Source organism: Ambystoma mexicanum, chromosome 3q (genome assembly GCF_040938575.1).
Source record: "Ambystoma mexicanum isolate Mex_15411 chromosome 3q, UKY_AmexF1_1, whole genome shotgun sequence".
Lineage (NCBI taxonomy): Eukaryota > Metazoa > Chordata > Amphibia > Caudata > Ambystomatidae > Ambystoma > Ambystoma mexicanum.
Window position 1 is genome coordinate 270,776,696 of NC_090926.1, and position 18,431 is coordinate 270,795,126.

The 18,431-nt window shown below is 50.8% G+C and overlaps 1 protein-coding gene across 3 annotated transcripts in view; it reads left to right on the top strand.

The window, feature by feature from the left end:
- ANKRD52 (ankyrin repeat domain 52) overlaps window positions 1–18,431 on the top strand; it is a 1,656,133-nt gene that overhangs the window by 268,203 nt on the left and 1,369,499 nt on the right. For 2 of the 3 annotated variants that reach the window (XM_069653745.1, XM_069653746.1), the window contains exons 5-7: window positions 12,749–12,949; window positions 13,505–13,592; window positions 13,691–13,833. The exons of the other annotated variant lie outside the window; for it this stretch is intronic. In XM_069653745.1, coding sequence (XP_069509846.1) covers window positions 12,749–12,949; window positions 13,505–13,592; window positions 13,691–13,833 — 432 coding nt within the window. The remainder of the gene's footprint in view (window positions 1–12,748; window positions 12,950–13,504; window positions 13,593–13,690; window positions 13,834–18,431) is intronic. 3 annotated transcript variants of the gene reach the window in all.

Sequence of the window (18,431 nt, forward strand, 5' to 3'; positions counted from 1 at the left end):
GCTGCTTTTATAAGATATCATATGCAAACTATAACTCTGTCTAGACTTTAAATTATTCAAATTGAGAACGGTTGCCCTGTATCTTGTTTGCTACTCGCCTGTCCCTAGAGTGTGGATTTAATTGCTTCACTTCTGCATACAAAAAGGGTGAGTCAGAAATAGCGACAGAATCCTGCCTAGCCATTTCAGGAACCTGTGTGGATCACAGTATGTAGACTCTGGAGAAAACTAATGACCGCCATATTTGTTTTTTTTAATTGTATTTTTGTTTTAATTGAGATACAAGGATGATGGGCAATTCATATGTTGCCCATGATATAACCAATAATGTAGCTTTCCAACAATTGCTTCTGTGCACGACCACCATTTCCAAACCAATATCTTGTGTGTGTGGCCTGGCTTAAGCATTGTCCCACCATATTTTCGCTGGTTTAATGGCGTGCGTCTCCCACGTATGCACTCTGTCCCCCTTCCCGGGGCACTGTATATGGTAGATTTATACTGTCTTACCCAAATTAATTGATGGTTTCTGTTGTATAATGTAGGCAACTGACTCAACGAGCGAGCTGTTTTATTGTTTAGTTTTAATGTACAAATACAAAATAGGAGGCTAATCTAGCCCATGAGAGTGTTCGCACTTCTCCATTCTCTACGAATGGTATTCTATTATAGAGCAAATGGACTTTGAGGTGAAATAGACTTAAGGAGAAAAGTAGTGACTGGTGGTGTGCTGCACTTCATTTGACACCACAAGTTCAGTTAACTTTGATACAAAGACCTTTTTTTGTTTCCCAGTAGTTCAGACTGCAGTTGCACCACGAGTAGTATTTCAAGGTGGGCACAGCTCACATTTGAAATCACTTATTTCCATTTTAGTCCTACGTCCCGTCCCCTTTCCTCCATACTTATGGGACATCTCTCCGTCCTGTGGGACGGGACCGGAGCACTTTGTAAAAAGCATCCAATTTTTTTTCAAAAATGTGTCCCTCCTCTCTTTCCTGTGCGGGGCCCGGCACGCGGCCGTAACCCCGCCCACCTTGGCTCGCCCCGCGCATCGTCCATCAGTCCTTTCCTCCGCACGATCGGGGCCGGACGCACTTGCATCCTCGGAAGACTTTCTTCCTTTTTTTCCCCTCTCTGGCTCTCGCTAGCGTTTGTTTACTAGTCTGTCTTTCAAACTAGATTTTCTAGACTGTTCGTGTCACCGTCGCTTCACGAGGGCGGATCCCCATCCTCTTTGTTTAGAGTGTTTGGGTCCGGAACACCGTTGGGACTCCTGTTTTTACTGTGACTCCCTTTCGGTCCGGGCACTTCAACGTCGATTGGAGCAGAGGGAGGAGGTGTTCGGACGGACTCCTCCTTCGCATTTTCAGGCGTTCATCGACGAGAAGAAAAAACGGCCAGTAAGTTCTTTACTTCTCAGAGCACCCCGGCCGAGGGATACCTTTCCGGGTTCCTCTCGAGCCGGGAGGGGCGTTGATCCCTCTGTTACCGGGGTTCGCCCTGAGGTGCCTGTCGGGCCTAATAATTCTACCAGAGTTTTCTCCGAGGGTCTCCGTAAGGGGCCTGTGTCCACCGGAGAACGCTCCGAGGCCCCTCCTGTGGGGGCTGTTTGTAGACCCATTTCTACTGAGTCGTGGGGTACCAGAGCTTGCTCTGAGGCCAATCTTTCGGCTTCCCTCAAAAACAAAACCGGGGTGCGCCTGAGGTCTTTGCTGGGCTTGAGGTTACCAAACGGATGTTCGAGGCCCATGCCGATAAGGCTTCTACCGGGCCTAGGTCCGAGGTCCCTCGTAAAGAGGCTAAGGATACCAACAGTTCTGAGGGGCCAGGCAAGGCCCTGTCAGTGACAGCGCACTGTTCCCGCTCTTGTGGTGACACCAGATCTGTTGAGGGGGGCAAAGAAGAAAGTTTCTTCTTTTACCGGCAGTGCCGAGGCCCTTCCTTCGAAGGCTCAGTTGGCGGTTGGTATGTCGCAGAAACATTACAGGCCTCATAGTACTGGCTCTGCCGAGGTTCCTTACGACCCCTGACCCATCGACGGGGAACCCTGCCTCACTTCCTCACATGCCGCAGTTCCCCTCAGATGAGAACAAAATGGCGGCCGTTCCCGCCACGACCACAGCGGCCATTTTAGGTACTACCCCTAAAACTACGCCATCGGCCCCTGGTGTAGGGTTCGGTCCTTCGGGTGAAACTAAGGTCCCTTATGCGCATCCTTACCGGCCGGTTTATGATTGGAACGCCCGGATGCCTCTTCCGCACAATGTTTCGTTGCCCGCGGGGGCGGCTCCCTTGATTTATGTGGATTCGTCGGTGGAGGGGCGGGTGTGGCACCCTTCCCCGTTACGTCCCTGGATTTGTCCACCTCATGAGAGGCCTCAGGTTCCGAAAAAATCTCCTGAGGACGCTTTTTTCAGTAAATTTCAAGCGCTTATGCGCACCGACCCCATGAGGGAATATTTCAAAGGGTTTTTCAAGGAGATCCACCCGCGCCTCCGGCTCCACCCGTTCTGACGGTGGTCCCTCCGGCGCCTCCCTTGCCCGTGGTGCCTCCCGCTTCGCTTCCGCCTGTGCCACCATTGTCACCAGTGGGCAAGGCAGTGCCTGACACGGCTCAGCAGGATCCTGACCTGTCAGATGACCCTCAAGGCGATCAGGACAACAAGGACCTTCCCCGCTCTATTGGAGCTTTCCATGACCGGGTGCTAGACATGAGTTTCTTATATGTTCCGGTGCCCGAGGCACCTGCTCTGCAGGAGGGCGTGCTTTCTGGAGCTTTCACCTTGTCTCCTTTGGAGCGTACCGGCCTGTTCTTGCAGAAGGACGTTCTGGCCGAGGTCTGTAGAGTTTGGGAAAAGCCACACTCGGGACTTTTCATCAATAAAAAGATTGACGCCAGGTACAGGCTGCATTCTTCGGAAGAAATGGCCTTGTCGTCTTGTCCGGCTCCCTCCTCCACAGTGGTGGCTGCGGCTACGTTGCAATCCAGGCCTGCAGCATCCTCCTCCGCGACAACTTCTCAGGTCTTGGGAAAGGAGGACAAGCTCCTGGGCTCCCTAGGGAGGAAAATCTTTGCCAATTCGGCCTTACAGCTCAGGCAGGCCAATGCAGAATTGATTTTGGCGGGAGCTAATATGCGGATGTGGAGAGGTCTGTCGGAGTTTGAGGAGCACATTCCGGTCGAGAAGTTGGAGGATTTCAGAGGAGGCCTTTCCGATGCCAGGGTCTTGGCACATGATCTCCTGGAGGCTGCGGCTCATCACGTAAACACCTCGGCTCGGGGTCTGATGCTTGGGGTCGATACCTCGCGGCAAGCATGGCTGCATGCCACTAGGTTTTCGAAGGAGGTACAAGACAAGGTTCTGGACCTTCCATTTGATGGTAGGGAGCTTTTTCACTCTTCTACTGATGTAGAGCTCACCAAAACCAAAGACAGCACTCAGACGACTAAATCATTGTCTGTTCTGGTTAAAGCTCCCTTTAAGGCTCAAAGGCCGTTGTCGCAAGGCTGACCTTCCTCTGGCTTTAGGGGCTTCCTCGACCGCAAATCTCGCGGGCTTCCTCGACCGCAAATCTTGCATAGTGGATACTCCTGCGGGGAATAACCGCCGTAGACAACGGCGTATGCAGTATTTCTCCCACTCCTCAGCCTCCTCGTCAGGTTCAGGTGGCACCGCCTGCCAAATGAGGGTTTTCCGCGCTCGCACGAGACCCCGGTGGGAGGACACATTGCGTCTCGTTGGGAGGCGTGGCAGGCCATCACAGAAGACAGATGGGTCTTGTCAGTCGCTCGAGCGGGCTTCCGCTTACCTTTACCCCCTACCCCACCCCTCAACCCTCCCTTTCAGCTGTCGGGCTCACCCTCACTCAAGGCGGAGGTTCAGAAACTTCTGCACCTCAGAGCTGTGGAACCCATTCCCCTTGGGGAACGAGGGAAGGGCTTCTACTCCCGGCTGTTTACAGTGCCCAAACCCAACCAGGCTGGCCTGCGCACCATCCGAGACTTTTCCCAGTTCAATCTTTTCCTACCCCAAGAGAAATTCAAGATGATCACGCCCGGCCAGATTCGCTCCTCCTTGCAGATGGGCGATTGGCTCAGCATTGTGGATCTTCAGGATGCGTACATGCATATCCTGATTTGGAACCCACAAAGGAGATATCTCCGCTTCTCTTTGGGAGAGGAGCACTTCCAGTTTCGAGTGCTTCCTTTTGGCCTCAGCTCGGCGCCGCGTGTCTTCACGAAGATGTTGGGGATTGCGGCCTAACTTCGTCTCCAGGGTATCCAGGAGTATCCGTATTTGGACTACTGGCTCTTATGCCGGGGTGCGCCCCGAGGCCTTGGTGGGGCTTGGTGCTACCAAACGGATGTTCGAGGCCCGCGCGAGTAAGGCTGTTACCGGACCTGGGTCCGAGGTCCCTCGTACAGAGGATAAAGCTACCAACATTTCTGAGGGTCTGGCAAGGCTTTATCGGTGAAGGTTGTTTCTCACCGTTCCTGCTCTTGCGGCAACACCAGATCTGTTGAGGGGGCAAAGAAGGGAAATTCTTCTTTTACCGGCAGCGCTGAGGTCCTTCCTGAGAAGGCTAATTTGGCAGTTGGTATGTCGCAGAAACATTCCAGGCCTCCTAGTACCGGCTCTACCGAGGTTAAGGCTAAAGTTAAGACCCCTGATCCATCGACGGGGACCCCTGCCTCACTTCCTCACGTGCCGCAGTTCCGCTCAGGTGATGACAAAATGGCGCCCGTTCCCGCCACGACTGGAGCGGCCCTTTTGAACGCTACCCCTACAGCTGCGCCATCGGCCTCAGGTGTAGGGCTGGTTTCTCGGCCTTGTGCGCATCCTTATCGGTCAGTTTATGACCGGAATGCTCGGATAACCCTTCCGCACAATTTTTTTGTTGCCTAGGGGGTGGGCACCTTGTGTTGATATGTCAATCCAGATATAGGAGTGGGCCATGCTTCATGGCGTCTGGCTGCTTGCGGTGCACATCCCGGGCCAGCTGAATGTCACAGCGGATGCCCTCAGCCGGCGGACAGTGGTCAGCTACGAGTGGGAGTTGAAGGCAGAGATTCTCTCATGGATTTTCTTGCGTTGGGGCACACCGGAGGTGGACTTCTTCGCTACGGTGGTAAACAAGAAGCTTCCTCAGTATGCCTCCAGAGGGGGGCTGAGAGCCTCCTCTCTGGGGCATGCTCTCGAGATTCCATAGCACAACATGAGAGCTTACGCCTTCCCACCTCTGCCTCTAGTTCATCGAGCAATTGGGAAGCTGAAGAACTCTGTGAACTGTTCCCTTCTGCTCATGGCCCCGTGGTGGCCGGCCAGTTTTTGGTTCTCAGAACTTCAACACCTGTCGGTGTTTCTGCTGATCAGGTTACCAGTAACCCCAAATCTTCTTCATCAAGGGGAACAGTAGATGTGGCACCCCTCCCCACAATCGCTCAGCTTGGCGGCATGGTGCCTGAGTTCAAGTATTAGAGCTTTTTAACTTGTCTACGGATAACATGTGTATTATTCAGGCAGCCAGGGATCCCTCGACCAGATTCCAATGCAGGAGTAAATGGCTCAGGTTCTGTCGTTGGTGTTTGGAAAAGCAGTTGGATCCAAGGGTGGCTACGATTGACAAGGTGCTGTCCTTCGTGTCCTCCCTAGCAGAGTCGGGTGTTTACGTTCTGTCATGCAGAACTTACCTTTCAGTGGTTTCTGCTTATCTTGCTATAGACCAATGCTCTTATTCTATGAGTAACCCAGTGGTTAAGAGGCATTTTGCATGCTTGACACCCGTCTACCCTCTGGTTCGTAGTCCGCACCTGCCTTGGGACCTAAATGTAGTCCTGACGGCGCTGTGCCATGAACCCTTTTAGCCAATGGCTACGGTTAACCTCAAGTACGTGTCCTGGGAAGTGTCCTTTCTGGTAGCCGTTACGTCTGCGAGGAGAGTGAGTGAGCTCCAGGCATTGTCGGTGGAGCACCCTTTCTTGGTCTTTCACAAGGACCAGGTAGTCCTTCGGACGAACCCAGCTTTCCTACCAAAGGTAGTGACCGAATTCCATTTGAATCAGTTGATTTCCCCTCCGGTCTTTTTTCCGAACCCTGCCTCGGAGGCAGAAAGGGTTCTACACTGCCTGGATGTCCGAAGAGCTCTTAGTTTCTACCTGGACAGGACTTCCGAGCTTCAGAGCTCTTCCCAACTGTTTGTGACCTTCGGTAAGCCTCAGGGCAGGCCGGCGTCTAAGGCATCTATTTCCAGATGGATTACCGCCTGTATCACGGAATCTTTCACCGTCCAAAAGCTGAAACCTCCTAAAGGTATCCATGCACACCAGGTGTGAGGCAAGGCAGCCGTGGTTGCTTTTCAGAAGTATGTTCCCTGGGAGTCCATCGCTAAAGCGGCTACCTGGGCCTCCTCATCTGCTTTCTGTAGGCATTACTGCCTCGATACGAGCTCTAGAGCTGACGCTCAGTTCAGCCAGGCTGTGCTGAAGAACCTATTTTCAGTAAGGGGTATTTCAAGGAGATTGGGCCCTCCGACGTATTCCATATCTATGACAGGTAATCACCACAGCTGTGCTGCTTCGGAAACTTTTTTCTGCGTCGATGCGCTGACGTCGAGGACCTCCTCCGACGTCATCCGATGTGATAAGTAGGACGCACGACGCCCGTAGCCTCAGTTCTGTTTTTTCCGCGAACGTGTTGCTTCGTGAATCTCGGTTACGGCTTGACTCTTTGGGGTTCTGTTCTTCTCGGTTCTTCGAACCTGTTCGTTTTTGTGAGAAAATCCTTCGTAAGAAGATGTCTTCTACTTCGTCTTCGACCCCGCGTCCGGGCTTCAAGAATTGCGGGGAGTTGTGGGTCCAAGATGTCGGTGACAGACTCGCACAACACCTGCCTCTGGTGCCTCGGGGAGGCCCACGACATGGATGACTGTATCGACTGCCAGTCGCTCACGTCCAAAGCCTTACGGGAGCGTAAGAAGAAGTTGTCGGTAGGTCGGGTGTCCAATCCCCGGAATTCGAAGTCTGCGGGGCTTTCGACGGATGATTCGAGAGGTGACTCTCCGCATCGTCGTCGGAAGTGTCGTGGGGTCCCCTTCTAGGAGTCGGTCTCGCCACTCCTCGGCCTCTTCGAGGCATTCTCGGAAGCGCCGACAGAGGTCGTCTTCCAGGTCCTCTTCTGAGGACTCTGCCCGGCACGTCGCTTACCCCACCAGCCGTGCGACGCCAGAGGAATGGGCTTCCTTTGGGAAGAAAATGCTGTTGATTCTCGAGTCACAGGGTACTAAGCCATGCGCGCCCCCGAGTGGGGTCGGCCGTGAGAGGTCGAGAGACGCCGCTCGACGTACCCGTTCCAGGTCCCGGTCCTTGAAGCGTTCGAGACCGTGTGCACTTGTGGGTCTTCGAAGAAGACATCGACGCCTGAGACTTCAAGGGCGTCAACATGCTTTCTCGAGGCTCCGGCTCTGAGGAAGTCGTCTAAGCCGTCGACGCTCAGGTCGTCGGACACGCTCGGAGCTCCGGCTTTGAGGACTGTGTCGACGCCGTCGATGCTGGCGGCGCTGCATCTGACATCGATGCCGATTTACTCGACGCCGATCCTCTCGGCGCCGATGCCTGTTCTCTCGACGCCGGTGCCGATTTACTCGACGCCTTTCGAGGCCGGGGTGTCGGAGGTACCCCGTGGCAGGGGGGAACCCCCTAAAAAGGCTCTGGTAAAGAGCAAGCACTCTCGGGTGCCTTCTTTTCGCCACCTGGAATATATTTCGGAGGTGGATGAGGATTCTGATGGCCTGGTTCCTAGTCAGGTTCCAGATGAGATGGTCTCGGGCCATAGCCAATTTGACGATTTGAGGCAGTCACTACATGATGCCAGTGGACTGGACACCTCTCCGGAGGTAGAGTTTTGTAGGCCTGCGCCTGGCTCTCATGCCGATTCCTCGTACCGGCGCCTTATGGCTAGGGTTTCCGAGTACTTGGGATGGTCTGCTCCCCCAGGGGAGTTTGTGCAGGATGATCTCACGGACATCCTTGATGTTGGTCCCCCAACTGACCCGGTACTGCCGTTTCATATGGCTCTACAGAGAAGGGTGGCGGCGGCTTGGACTGCTCCGGAGAGTCTCCCAGCGGTGGGCAGGTCCTTGTTGCGAAAATACCGTCCAGCCAGTAGCGACCCCTGCTACTTGACCAGGCACCCCACTCCGGAGAGTTTGGTGGTGCAGGCGGCCACGGCCCCGGCAAAGCAGACGTCGTACCCTACCATCCCGCCTGATAGGGACGACAAACGTTTTGATGGTTGGGCGAAGAAAGTGTTTTCTTCTGGTGGTATGGCGCTTCAGGCGGCCAACTCCATTTGTGCCTTGTCTCGTTTCACACACACTCTGTGGAACTGTGTTGCGTTAGCGGCTGAACATATTCCCGAAGGGGACGAACGGGATGGTTTCCTTGCTATGGTCCAGGATGGTAAGGATGCCATGTGTGAGTCCGTTCAGTTGGGTTTGGACATGGCTGAATGCGTCAGCAGGTCCATGGCGGCGAGCACCATGATATGCAGGTTTGCGTGGTTGCGGAAGTCGGGGTTTGTGCCTGATGTGCAGTCCCGGCTCCTCAACATGCCCTTTGACAGTGAACACCTTTTTGGCAGCAAGGGTGACGAGAGCCTTGAGAGGTTGCAGACCTCCAAAGCTGCAGCGAAGTCGTTGGGCGCTGCAGTTCGCCAACCTCCGCCTTTTCATCCTAGGGGACAGCAATGGAGGGGTGGTTCCTTTCGCTATTACTCGTCCTTCAGTAAAGCGAGAGGAGCTGGCAGTCAAAGAGGCCAACGCAGGGGTACCAGAGGTGGACGACAGGGTACCCGTGGTGCCAAGGCGCTCGGGCAGTTGCCTCTTTGCCCTCAGGTAACGCCGCAGCCGCTACCACTCAGTCATGAGGCCATGTCCCATGGTTCGCCGGTTGGGGGAAGGTTGGCACAGCATCTTGTAGAGTGGCATGCCATTACTTCAGATGTGTGGGTTCTGGAGATCATAACCCGCGGCTACTGTCTTCCCTTTCGGCAGAGGCCTCACGACAATCCACCGGGGAGCCTCTCTTTGCAGAGTCCGGATCCGCTCCTTGCGCAGGAAATTCAAGCCCTGCTGGAGAAAGGCGCCATAGAACTGGTGCCTGTAGCGGAGAGGAACAAGGGATGGTATTCCCCTTATTTTTTGATTTCGAAGAAAGACGGGGGATTGAGACCAATCATGGACTTGCGCGGTTTGAACAAACTCCTCAGGAAGTACAAGTTCAAGATGGTGACTCTTTCTCAAGTCCTCCAGACCCTTCAGCTTCAGGACTGGTTGGTGTCTCTCGACCTCAAGGTTGCTTACTTCCATGTGCCGATCCATCCCAAGCACAAGAAGTACCTGAGGTTCGCGGTTGGCGACTCACACTTTCAGTTTCTGGTCCTGCCATTCGGATTGACCTCCGCCCCGAGGGTTTTCACCAAGCTCATGGTGGTGGTGGCAGCGCATCTCAGGAAAGGGGGGATTCACGTCTACCCCTACCTGGACGATTGGTTGATCAGGGGGAGCTCTCCCGAGCAAATCCTGGATCATCTGTCCGTCACCTGCCACTCCCTTCACAGGCTGGGCTTCTCACTCAATTTAAAGAAGTCCCATTTGACACCAACGCAGCGGCTCCAGTACATCGGAGCAGTGCTCGACACTTCCCTGGGGCAGTGTTTTCCTCCCCAGGTGAGGGCTCTTCACATTCAGCAGATGGTGCACAAGTTTCAGCATGCCCAGACGCTCCCAGCGTTCGAATTCTTGAGGTTGCTCGGCCTCATGGCATCCTGCATTCTTCTGGTGCCAGAGGCTTGCCTGCGGATGAGATCTTTGCAGTGGGCACTCAAGATGCAATGGTCGCAGTCCTCCGGCAGGATGTCGGACCCGGTTCAGGTGCCGCCCTCGGAGGCTTTTCTGCCGACTGTGCGAGGAAAGAATGTCCTGATCCTGACGGACAACACAGTGGCCATGCACTACCTCAACAAAAAGTGGGGGGCAGGGTCACTTCCTCTGTGCAGGGAGGCGATGCAGCTCGAGTTCTGGGCCATCCAGCAGGAAGTTTTGATCTCGGCAGTTCATCTGGCCAGAGACGAAAACGTGACGGCGGACGCTCTGAGCAGGCAGACCGCAATCTCTCACGAGTGGGAGTTGGCTCAGGAGATTCTCTGGAGATCTTTGCCCTTTGGAGGACCCCTCAAGTGGATATCTTCGCCTCCAGTGTCAACCGGAAGTGCGAGAGGTTCTGCTCGCGGGAATTTCCTCCAAAAGGAGCCTTAGGAGACGTGTTCGTGGTGGAGTGGTCACTCCCGCTGCTGTACGCGTTTCCTCCAGTCCCCGTCATCCCGCAAGTGCTGCGGAGGTTACGGAAGTTCGGTTCCCGGATGATCCTCATTGCTCCGGCGTGGGCTCGGAGGACGTGGTACCCGGACCTTCTCGACTTGTCCATCTGCCCTCCACGTCGTCTTCCCTACCGAGACGATCTGCCCTCACGGGAGGGGGGGGGTCAGGTTCTCCATCCAGAGGTCCGATCCCTCAACCTTCACGCTTGGCTTCTGAAAGGTTGACTTATAAGGATTGGGACCTCCCTGAAGATGTGATGGAGGTGTTGCTCTCGGCCCGACGGCCAGCAACAAAGTCTCTGTACCGTTGCCGTTGGCGTAAGTTCTGCGACTGGTGCAGAGTTCAGAATGTGAATCCTTTTGCATGTGACATCCTCATGGTTCTGTCCTTTTTACTTTCTTTGGCCCACAGGGGCTTGCAAGTGGGTACTATTAAAGGTTACCTGGCGGCACTGTCCATCTTTAAGCGCTCGTCTGAAGAGTGATCCTACTTTAAAATCCCTTTAATTTCACTGTTTCTGAAAGGGCTCACTAATGTGTTCCCTCCGTCACCTTTCCTGGTGCCCGGTTGGGATATAAACCTTGTTCTTAAGTTTCTTATTGGTGCTCCGTTTGAGCCTTTGCATTCTTGCCCTTTGAGGCTGTTAACTCTGAAAACTGTGTTTTTGGTTGCGGTTACTTCCGCTCGCAGAGTGAGTGAGTGAGTTACAGGCACTTTCAGTTAAGCCACCCTTCACTGTATTTCACAAGGACAGGGTTGTCCTTAGAGTTCGTCCTTCTTTTCTTCCGAAGGTGGTTTCGGAATTTCATTTGGCCCAGAAGGTTGTTCTTCCGGCATTCTATTCTCCGCATCCTGGTAAGGAAGAGGAGAGGCTCCATAGGCTTGATCCTAGGAGAGCTTTGAGCTTTTATGTTTCACGCATGTTCCGGGTCAGAGTGGATGATCAACTCTTTATTGGTTACGCTGCAAAGTGTTTGGTACAGGCTGTGACGAAACAGACTTTGTCTCGCTGGATTATTTTGGCCATCTCGGAGTGCTACCGCTTGGTGGGTAAGAACTCGCCAGCTGGCTTGCGCGCCCATTCTACCAGGGGTATGGCTGCATCTACTGCCCTGCAGAGGGGTGTTCCTATTCGCAACATCTGTGATGCAGCCACCTGGGCTTCAGTACATACATTTGTACGTCACTATTCCCTCGACTCCATCCGGGGACAGGATCTGGCCTTTGGCAAGGCGGTCCTTTGCTCTGCTATTTGATTGGCTATTCTAAATTTTGATTCTAAATTCTTTCCCTCCTCCTTGCTCTGGTACTGCTTTGGGAGTCTGTCATAGATATGGAATACGTCGGAGGACCCAATCCCCTCGAAGAACAAGTTACTTTCTTACCTGGTAACGTTCTTTCGATGGGATGGTCCGACAACGTATTCCATATCGCTCCCGCCCTGCCTTCCCCGCTGCAGAATTTCTTTTGCGATTGCAGCTTACGTTCCGCAAGGCTTTGTGTCTGACTGGCAGTTGACTAATGTCACACGTTCTGGGGGGAAAAAACTACAACTGAGGCTACGAGCGTCGTGTGTCCTACTTATCACATCGGATGACGTCGGACGTCGGAGGAGGTCCTCGACGACGGCGCATTGACGTCATCGACGCAGGAAGCAGACGCTGAAAAAAGTTTCCGAAGCAGCACAGCTGTGGTGATTACCTGTCATAGATATGGAATACGTCGTCGGACCATCCCATCGAAAGAAAGTTACCAGGTAAGAAAGTAACTTGTTCTTCCATCCACCCATAGTTTCTTTAAGGAGTGCTTTGGAATCTCCTACAAGGATGGAGGAAAGGGGACGGGACGTAGGAGTATTACCAGGTTACTCACCGTAGTGACCACCTTACTCCTAGCCCATAGTCCCCTTTCCTCCATGCGCCCGCCGTCCCCTCTAATAAGGTTCCTCTGTTATTGCTAATGCGTCTTTGACCCTGCGATAGAAAAGGACTGATGGGCGATGCGTGGGGCGGAGCCAAGGTGGGCGGTGGTTACGGCCGTGTGCCAGGCCCCGCGCAGGAAAGAGAGGAGGGACACATTTTTGAAAAAAATGTGGATGCTTTTTACAAAGTGCTCCGGTCCCGTCCCACAGGACGGAGAGATGTCCCATAAGTATGGAGGAAAGGGGACTATGGACTAGGAGTAAGGTGGTCACTACGGTGAGTAACCTGGTAAATTTCACTACTTACCTGAGGACTATGAGACCAAACATTCCTTTCTTACCCTGTCTATCACTTTGAAAAGGTAATTCAGTGGGCACCAGATTTCTCCTACATAATCATTGCTTGTATGATGCTGGTTCATTCACAATTATTTTTCTCTTTGACAGAAGGCAGTTAACTTTCTACTCAAGCACTCTGCAGATGCAAATTCCCGGGATAAATACTGGCAGACACCATTGCATGTTGCTGCTGCTAACCGCTCCACCAAGTGTGTAGAGGCGCTGATTCCCCTGGTCAACAGCATCAGCGTGGGTGATCGCACTGGTCGCACAGCCCTTCACCATGCTGTGCACAGTGGACATATGGAGGTAAGAAGGTGACTGTTGGGGGAGCTGAGGCTGTGATGTTCGATTGATGTGTGCAAAGCATAGAAACCAATATAATGGGTCAATAACGGCCTCTCAGTGCATGTCATACAGTGAGGATGAGCATGGCAATGGAGCGATATTTAGCAGTTTTTAGTGTATTCTGTATATAGACCCAATATGGTCTTGATTTGAATGAGGAAGAAAGGCGTTGTATTAATTCTTTTGTTTTTCATAAACTATAAGAAAATGTGGCTAATTCAGGATTGTAAACTGCCTCTAAAAACAGGTTGGACGGGTGCAGAGGTAGTCTTGCAGTAGTCTCACTTGTCATGTGACTTATTCGGCTTCTGCTTACCTGACTTTCATTGTTACTGGCCTGCCAACGTCTATCTAGATGTCCCTTTAGCTCTCTGTTACTCTCTTCTGTGGGCCCTCTCATGAGGCCTAGCAAATGGAGCCATATGCTTTGTTTTCATCTGTGTGAATGGTGCCTGAGAAGGGTTTTAGGAAAGACATTGCAATAGTCCAATTTTCTCTTTCTCTCCCACCCTTCAGATGGTGGTCCTGCTATTAAACAAGGGAGCTAACCTAAACATATGCGATAAGAAGGACCGGCAACCAATACACTGGGCATCCTTCCAAGGTGAGTTGGAGCTGGCCAGATAGCCCATCCATAAAATATATGCACACTCATTTTGTAATGTATATTGACATGTCATCATCATTTTTCACCTCATTCAGGTCACTTGGAAATTGTGAAGCTGTTAATCTCTCGAGGGGCTGATGCAATGGCAAAGGATAAGAAATCTTACACCCCACTTCACGCCTCAGCAGCTAGTGGCCAGGTGGAAATTGCGAAGTACCTCCTGAAACTTGGAGTGGAGGTAGTGTGGGTCATTTTTGATAGTCTTCTTTCAAAGCGCTCTTGGAGGGTGAGGGGCTGGTACCCACTATGTAAACTCTTAATAGAAAAATACAAATGGCTTTTGGACTGGTAGGTTGACCTTTCTTTTGTGCTATGGTAAACAATTGAGGATGGTGTATTAAACGTTTGATCTGGTGACTTGTATAACGATTTTCCATATTGCTCCCGCATCAGAAGTAAAGTACTAATTGAGCACATCCTTTACAGCACACATGATTAATGATTAAAGCTAGTCATAAGAATGGATCAGGTGACCTGTCTAGAAAATGCTTTGCCAAATGGGAAAGCAGCAATGGACTTGAGCCATAACCATTCTGCCCCTCACTAATTTACGCATCCTTCATCTTACACTTGATACACCCACCAACAATTACAGAAACATCAGCACACCCCCAACCTCTGACCCACTAACCTGCACGATTATTCACATATTTTCACATGTGGGAATTGTGTAGCATGCTGCTCAACAGTAGAAGACCACTTCAGTATTCCCATACAGCAGTACAAACCCATTGTGCTTGTTAGGCAGAGTTTGTATGCAGTACTCTTTGGGACCACTGCACACAACTAGGACAACGGGTGGAAGCAAACCAACCTTTGGTATAAGTCTGTACTACAGTTTTGGTAGCGTTGCTGAGCAGGCAGGCCTATCTCAAGAGAAGAATGTGAGCTGTAATGATGTTACACAGAGGTCTACAATCGCAAGTATTCAAATAAACTCTTACACTCAAGGTTTCATGGTAAAACACTTATTAATTTATTTCACAGTCAGTTATAAAACATTCACTAGAAGGAGGCAATCTATATTACACACAACTATGTTAAAGGAGGAGAAAAAATGGCATTCAGAGTACTTTGGAGTAGGAGCAAAAAGGCATAGGTTAATAAAAAGAAGATTACAGTTACTCTTACAGTGTAAATACTGGCGTTCACCACAGGAGTTGATTCAATGCAATAGGTCAGGCCAAAGTCCATGGGCTAAAGTCTTGTATAGGATAAAGCTGTTCTGGTAGTTAAATGGAAAAGTCTTTGCCAAAGTTCTCAGAAGTAGTTCTCAAAAGAAAGAATCATATGTTGGGTCACAAGCTGTTAGGCCTACAAGTTGGGAAAGTTTCAAGCACTTTCCCCGCGAGAGGTTTGTACTCTCTCGTTTCACCGTACCTTACAAATGAAGAAAAAGGTGCAGCTGAAGACTTCTGTTCCTGGCAGTTCCTGCAGATCTCGCTGTTCCTGAGCCTCACTCGTGGGGACAAGAGGGAGGAAGTCAGGGGACTCCTCCACTGCGACTGGTCGCAAAGCTGGCAACTTGCAAATCTTCGATTCCGGTAGCTGTAGTAAAGCACACAAACTGGTGTCCCTCTCACTGGTTATTCGGTTTCCTGCAGCACTCTGAGGAAAATACAACCAGAAGACCGGGACCTGTTTAAACAGGGGGGGGCTCAGATGACATCTTTAAAAAAATGGCTCCTGCGATTTAACGCTACCAGTGTTCGTGGTCAGGAAAAATCATGGTAGTTAGTTGTAAAACCACTGCCACCAGCCATATCGAGAGGAAAGGGTAGCATTTGACTACTACATTAAATTTTAGACACAGGGTATACGAGGTAACCCCTCCAGCACTCTATACTAAGATGGCGTGTGCTGGGTCTAGGAATTTGAAAAGACTAGTTAAGTCAATTTCTCTTTACTTACTCTGGGAAACGGTAGTTTATCCCACAGCAGGTATTTAAACCTTGGGAAAGCCTGAAAAGGTTTGCATGTGCCACTGCACTGAGGTAGCTGTGTGACACACATGAAAAGATGATGCCTATGGAGTAGTCTAAAACTCCATAACCAAAAAGAAACAAACACAGAAAACACATTAAATAGAAAAAGTTCAAAGTTTAGCAAAAGAGCTGGAGGGCTGTAAGGTGGCAGGAATTGGCACATTTTCAGAATTCTCCCTAACAGTGCTCTAACCAAACTCTCATTCACTCTGACTAGCGTCCAAAGTATAGGTGCTTCTCGTATGCCCACATCAACACCTCAGATTGCATATCTTGCCTCTCCCCACTAACTCTAACCCCTTCCTCTCTCTTTCGCAACCTTGCAACAACAGGCAGCCAAACGGGAAGATGTTGATCATAAACGACAGTTAAAATTCAACCATCTGCCCTTTTATCACTTGGTTGTTTTCATGCTAATTACTTATATTTCACTTCTTCCCTGGTGTGATGTGCTGCTTTTCAGGCTTCAGAGGATATTTGTCTAGTCAATTTGTCCCTTTTAAATGGCATCCTACAGTGGGCCATGACTGGTAGCCTCTACTGCCTTTTTGAGATACAGTTGCAGCACCCACTCTTGGTATCCAACACATTTCATTGATTGTGTTCTGTGATCCTCTGACCATTTATCCCTGTTGATTTCAGTCAAGATCTCACTAGGGACATGATGCCTACATTTGTGGTCTTTTGGGGAAACTTGCGGTTTACAAAGGTGGGACTACCACAAAGGTTCCCACAAAGGTTCCTTTGTCAGCAACCACATGTACTCGACAGTTGTGGTGGTTCTGGTTGATGTAAATGTACTTTGATGTAGTAGCCGCACAAGTTGTAGCATTTTGTCTCACAAGAAGCCTTTGTCGTGATGGAGGCTCTGGAAATGGGAGTTTCTAATTGTGAAATTCAGTAACCAGGCAACTGTACTTGGTTGCCCTTGAGTGTGATTGATTAGATACCGGGAATTACTATGTAAGGTCATGGTCTAAAGTTTCCACCAGCCAGAAACTCTAAAAGGACTGTGTGGGCGTGCCTGTGGGCGACTACCTTTTAGAACTTCTCTGGAATCCACATCTTGTTTTTCCCTGGGAAATGCCCATGATATTGGTGTGTGCTGGCCAGCACTGACTGGCTGGGGTCCAAATGTTTTGTGCATTAGTGTGATTCATTTAAGGCCTCGCACTACCATCTACATACAACCTCACCCTCTTTACCATGTACTTTGTCCACCTCTGGGAATTTATCTTGAAGCGTCTAGAAAAGACTGACCTGAGAAGTTCTTCTCCAGCATGTTTTGGATTCCAAAAAAGTTGACCGTGAAGCTCTGTATCGCTGATGGCCAGAAAGATGGAATGCAGGAGACTAAGGAACTTGTTCCCAATGTTATCCTATGGCGGCCAGGTGGGGAGAGATGCACTGCATTTACCTATTACCCTGTCTCCAATTTATCCAGATGATGTGGATCGTCTGGGGGCTTGATCTTCGGTTGTTGGTTCCGATGAGTGATGCCCAGGAGTAGATTGTCGGGTCTGTTAAGATGGATGTCTAAATTCTGGCCTGTTGGACGGAGATGAGGAGGCCACCCTCGTTATAGTGAACAGGGGCAACTGAGAGCTGACACAAACCAATCAAGGTAGCATGGAGAGTGGTCAAGGCTTAGTCTTGGGAGAGGTGAGTGGGGTCAGGGGTCCACAATCAGTCCACACAATGAGCAATCAAGGATTACACTTAGCCAAGTAAGTACAAAATTACTTATTTATTATTGGCCAACGAACACGCTATAAAAAGGACTTGGAACAGGTAATATCACCCAACACTGATAATATGAAACATATATACAGTCAGTCAGTGCAGAATTTACCACCACCAGTACCTGACATGGAAGGTAAGTGTTAGGGTTTTTTGCACAAGTCCCTGTCTGTGACAGGACTTGGGAAAGCCCACTGTGAGGCAGCCATGGTATCAAGAGAGACACAGACTCAAAAGTAACAGTTTGAAAACCTTTATTATAAAACTAGTTAGGGTTGGTGTAAGGCCTAACTGGCTCTAAATCTAATGGGGTTGTTTCCCTCAACTGATGCTTCTAAGGGATGTCGATGTCCGTATGTCCAAACCCAAAGTCTGTCTTTGGCAAAACCTATGCTTGCCCTCACTCTTAAAACAAATGTGATGTTTGGTCATCTTAAAGAAAAATGGTGGTTAAAAAAGAAATGCAAACCAAGGCTCATTTCAGGTAGCCTTACTGTCCGATTTAGTTCTGATAGTTTAAAAATAATTCAACGCAAAAAGGGGTGCCCTTGGGATTGAGTCGGCCGTGCCGGAATCCGGCGATTCTGTGACGGTTACTCCACTTCCGCGACCGCAAGGTTGCGGAAAGAAGGGCCGATTACGGCACTTGGGTCGCACGCAACACACCGCGGCGGAAACGGAGTCACCGCCGTCATGTAAGCACCCACGCACATGGACTTTACGCCACAGAAAACGGTGCTAAACCCATGTCCGCCCCCGCCGACACAAACACCGGAAGCGGTAACACCAACACCAGAAGCGGAAACGCCATGACCGCGGGGAAAAAAACGGAAACAGAGAGGCGGCCATTATATAAAGCACAATCCACTGCCATCCTCAGACACCGCAGGTCAGATTACCTCCCTGAGACTGACAACTCATCGAATGGCATCCAGGATACCAGCACGCAGACAGCGAAAGCCACGCTTTAGTGAGGCTGAGCTCACAGTTCTGGTGGACCACATTGTTGAGCATGCGGAAATGCTCTTTAGTGCAGACCAGCGGCGCGCTA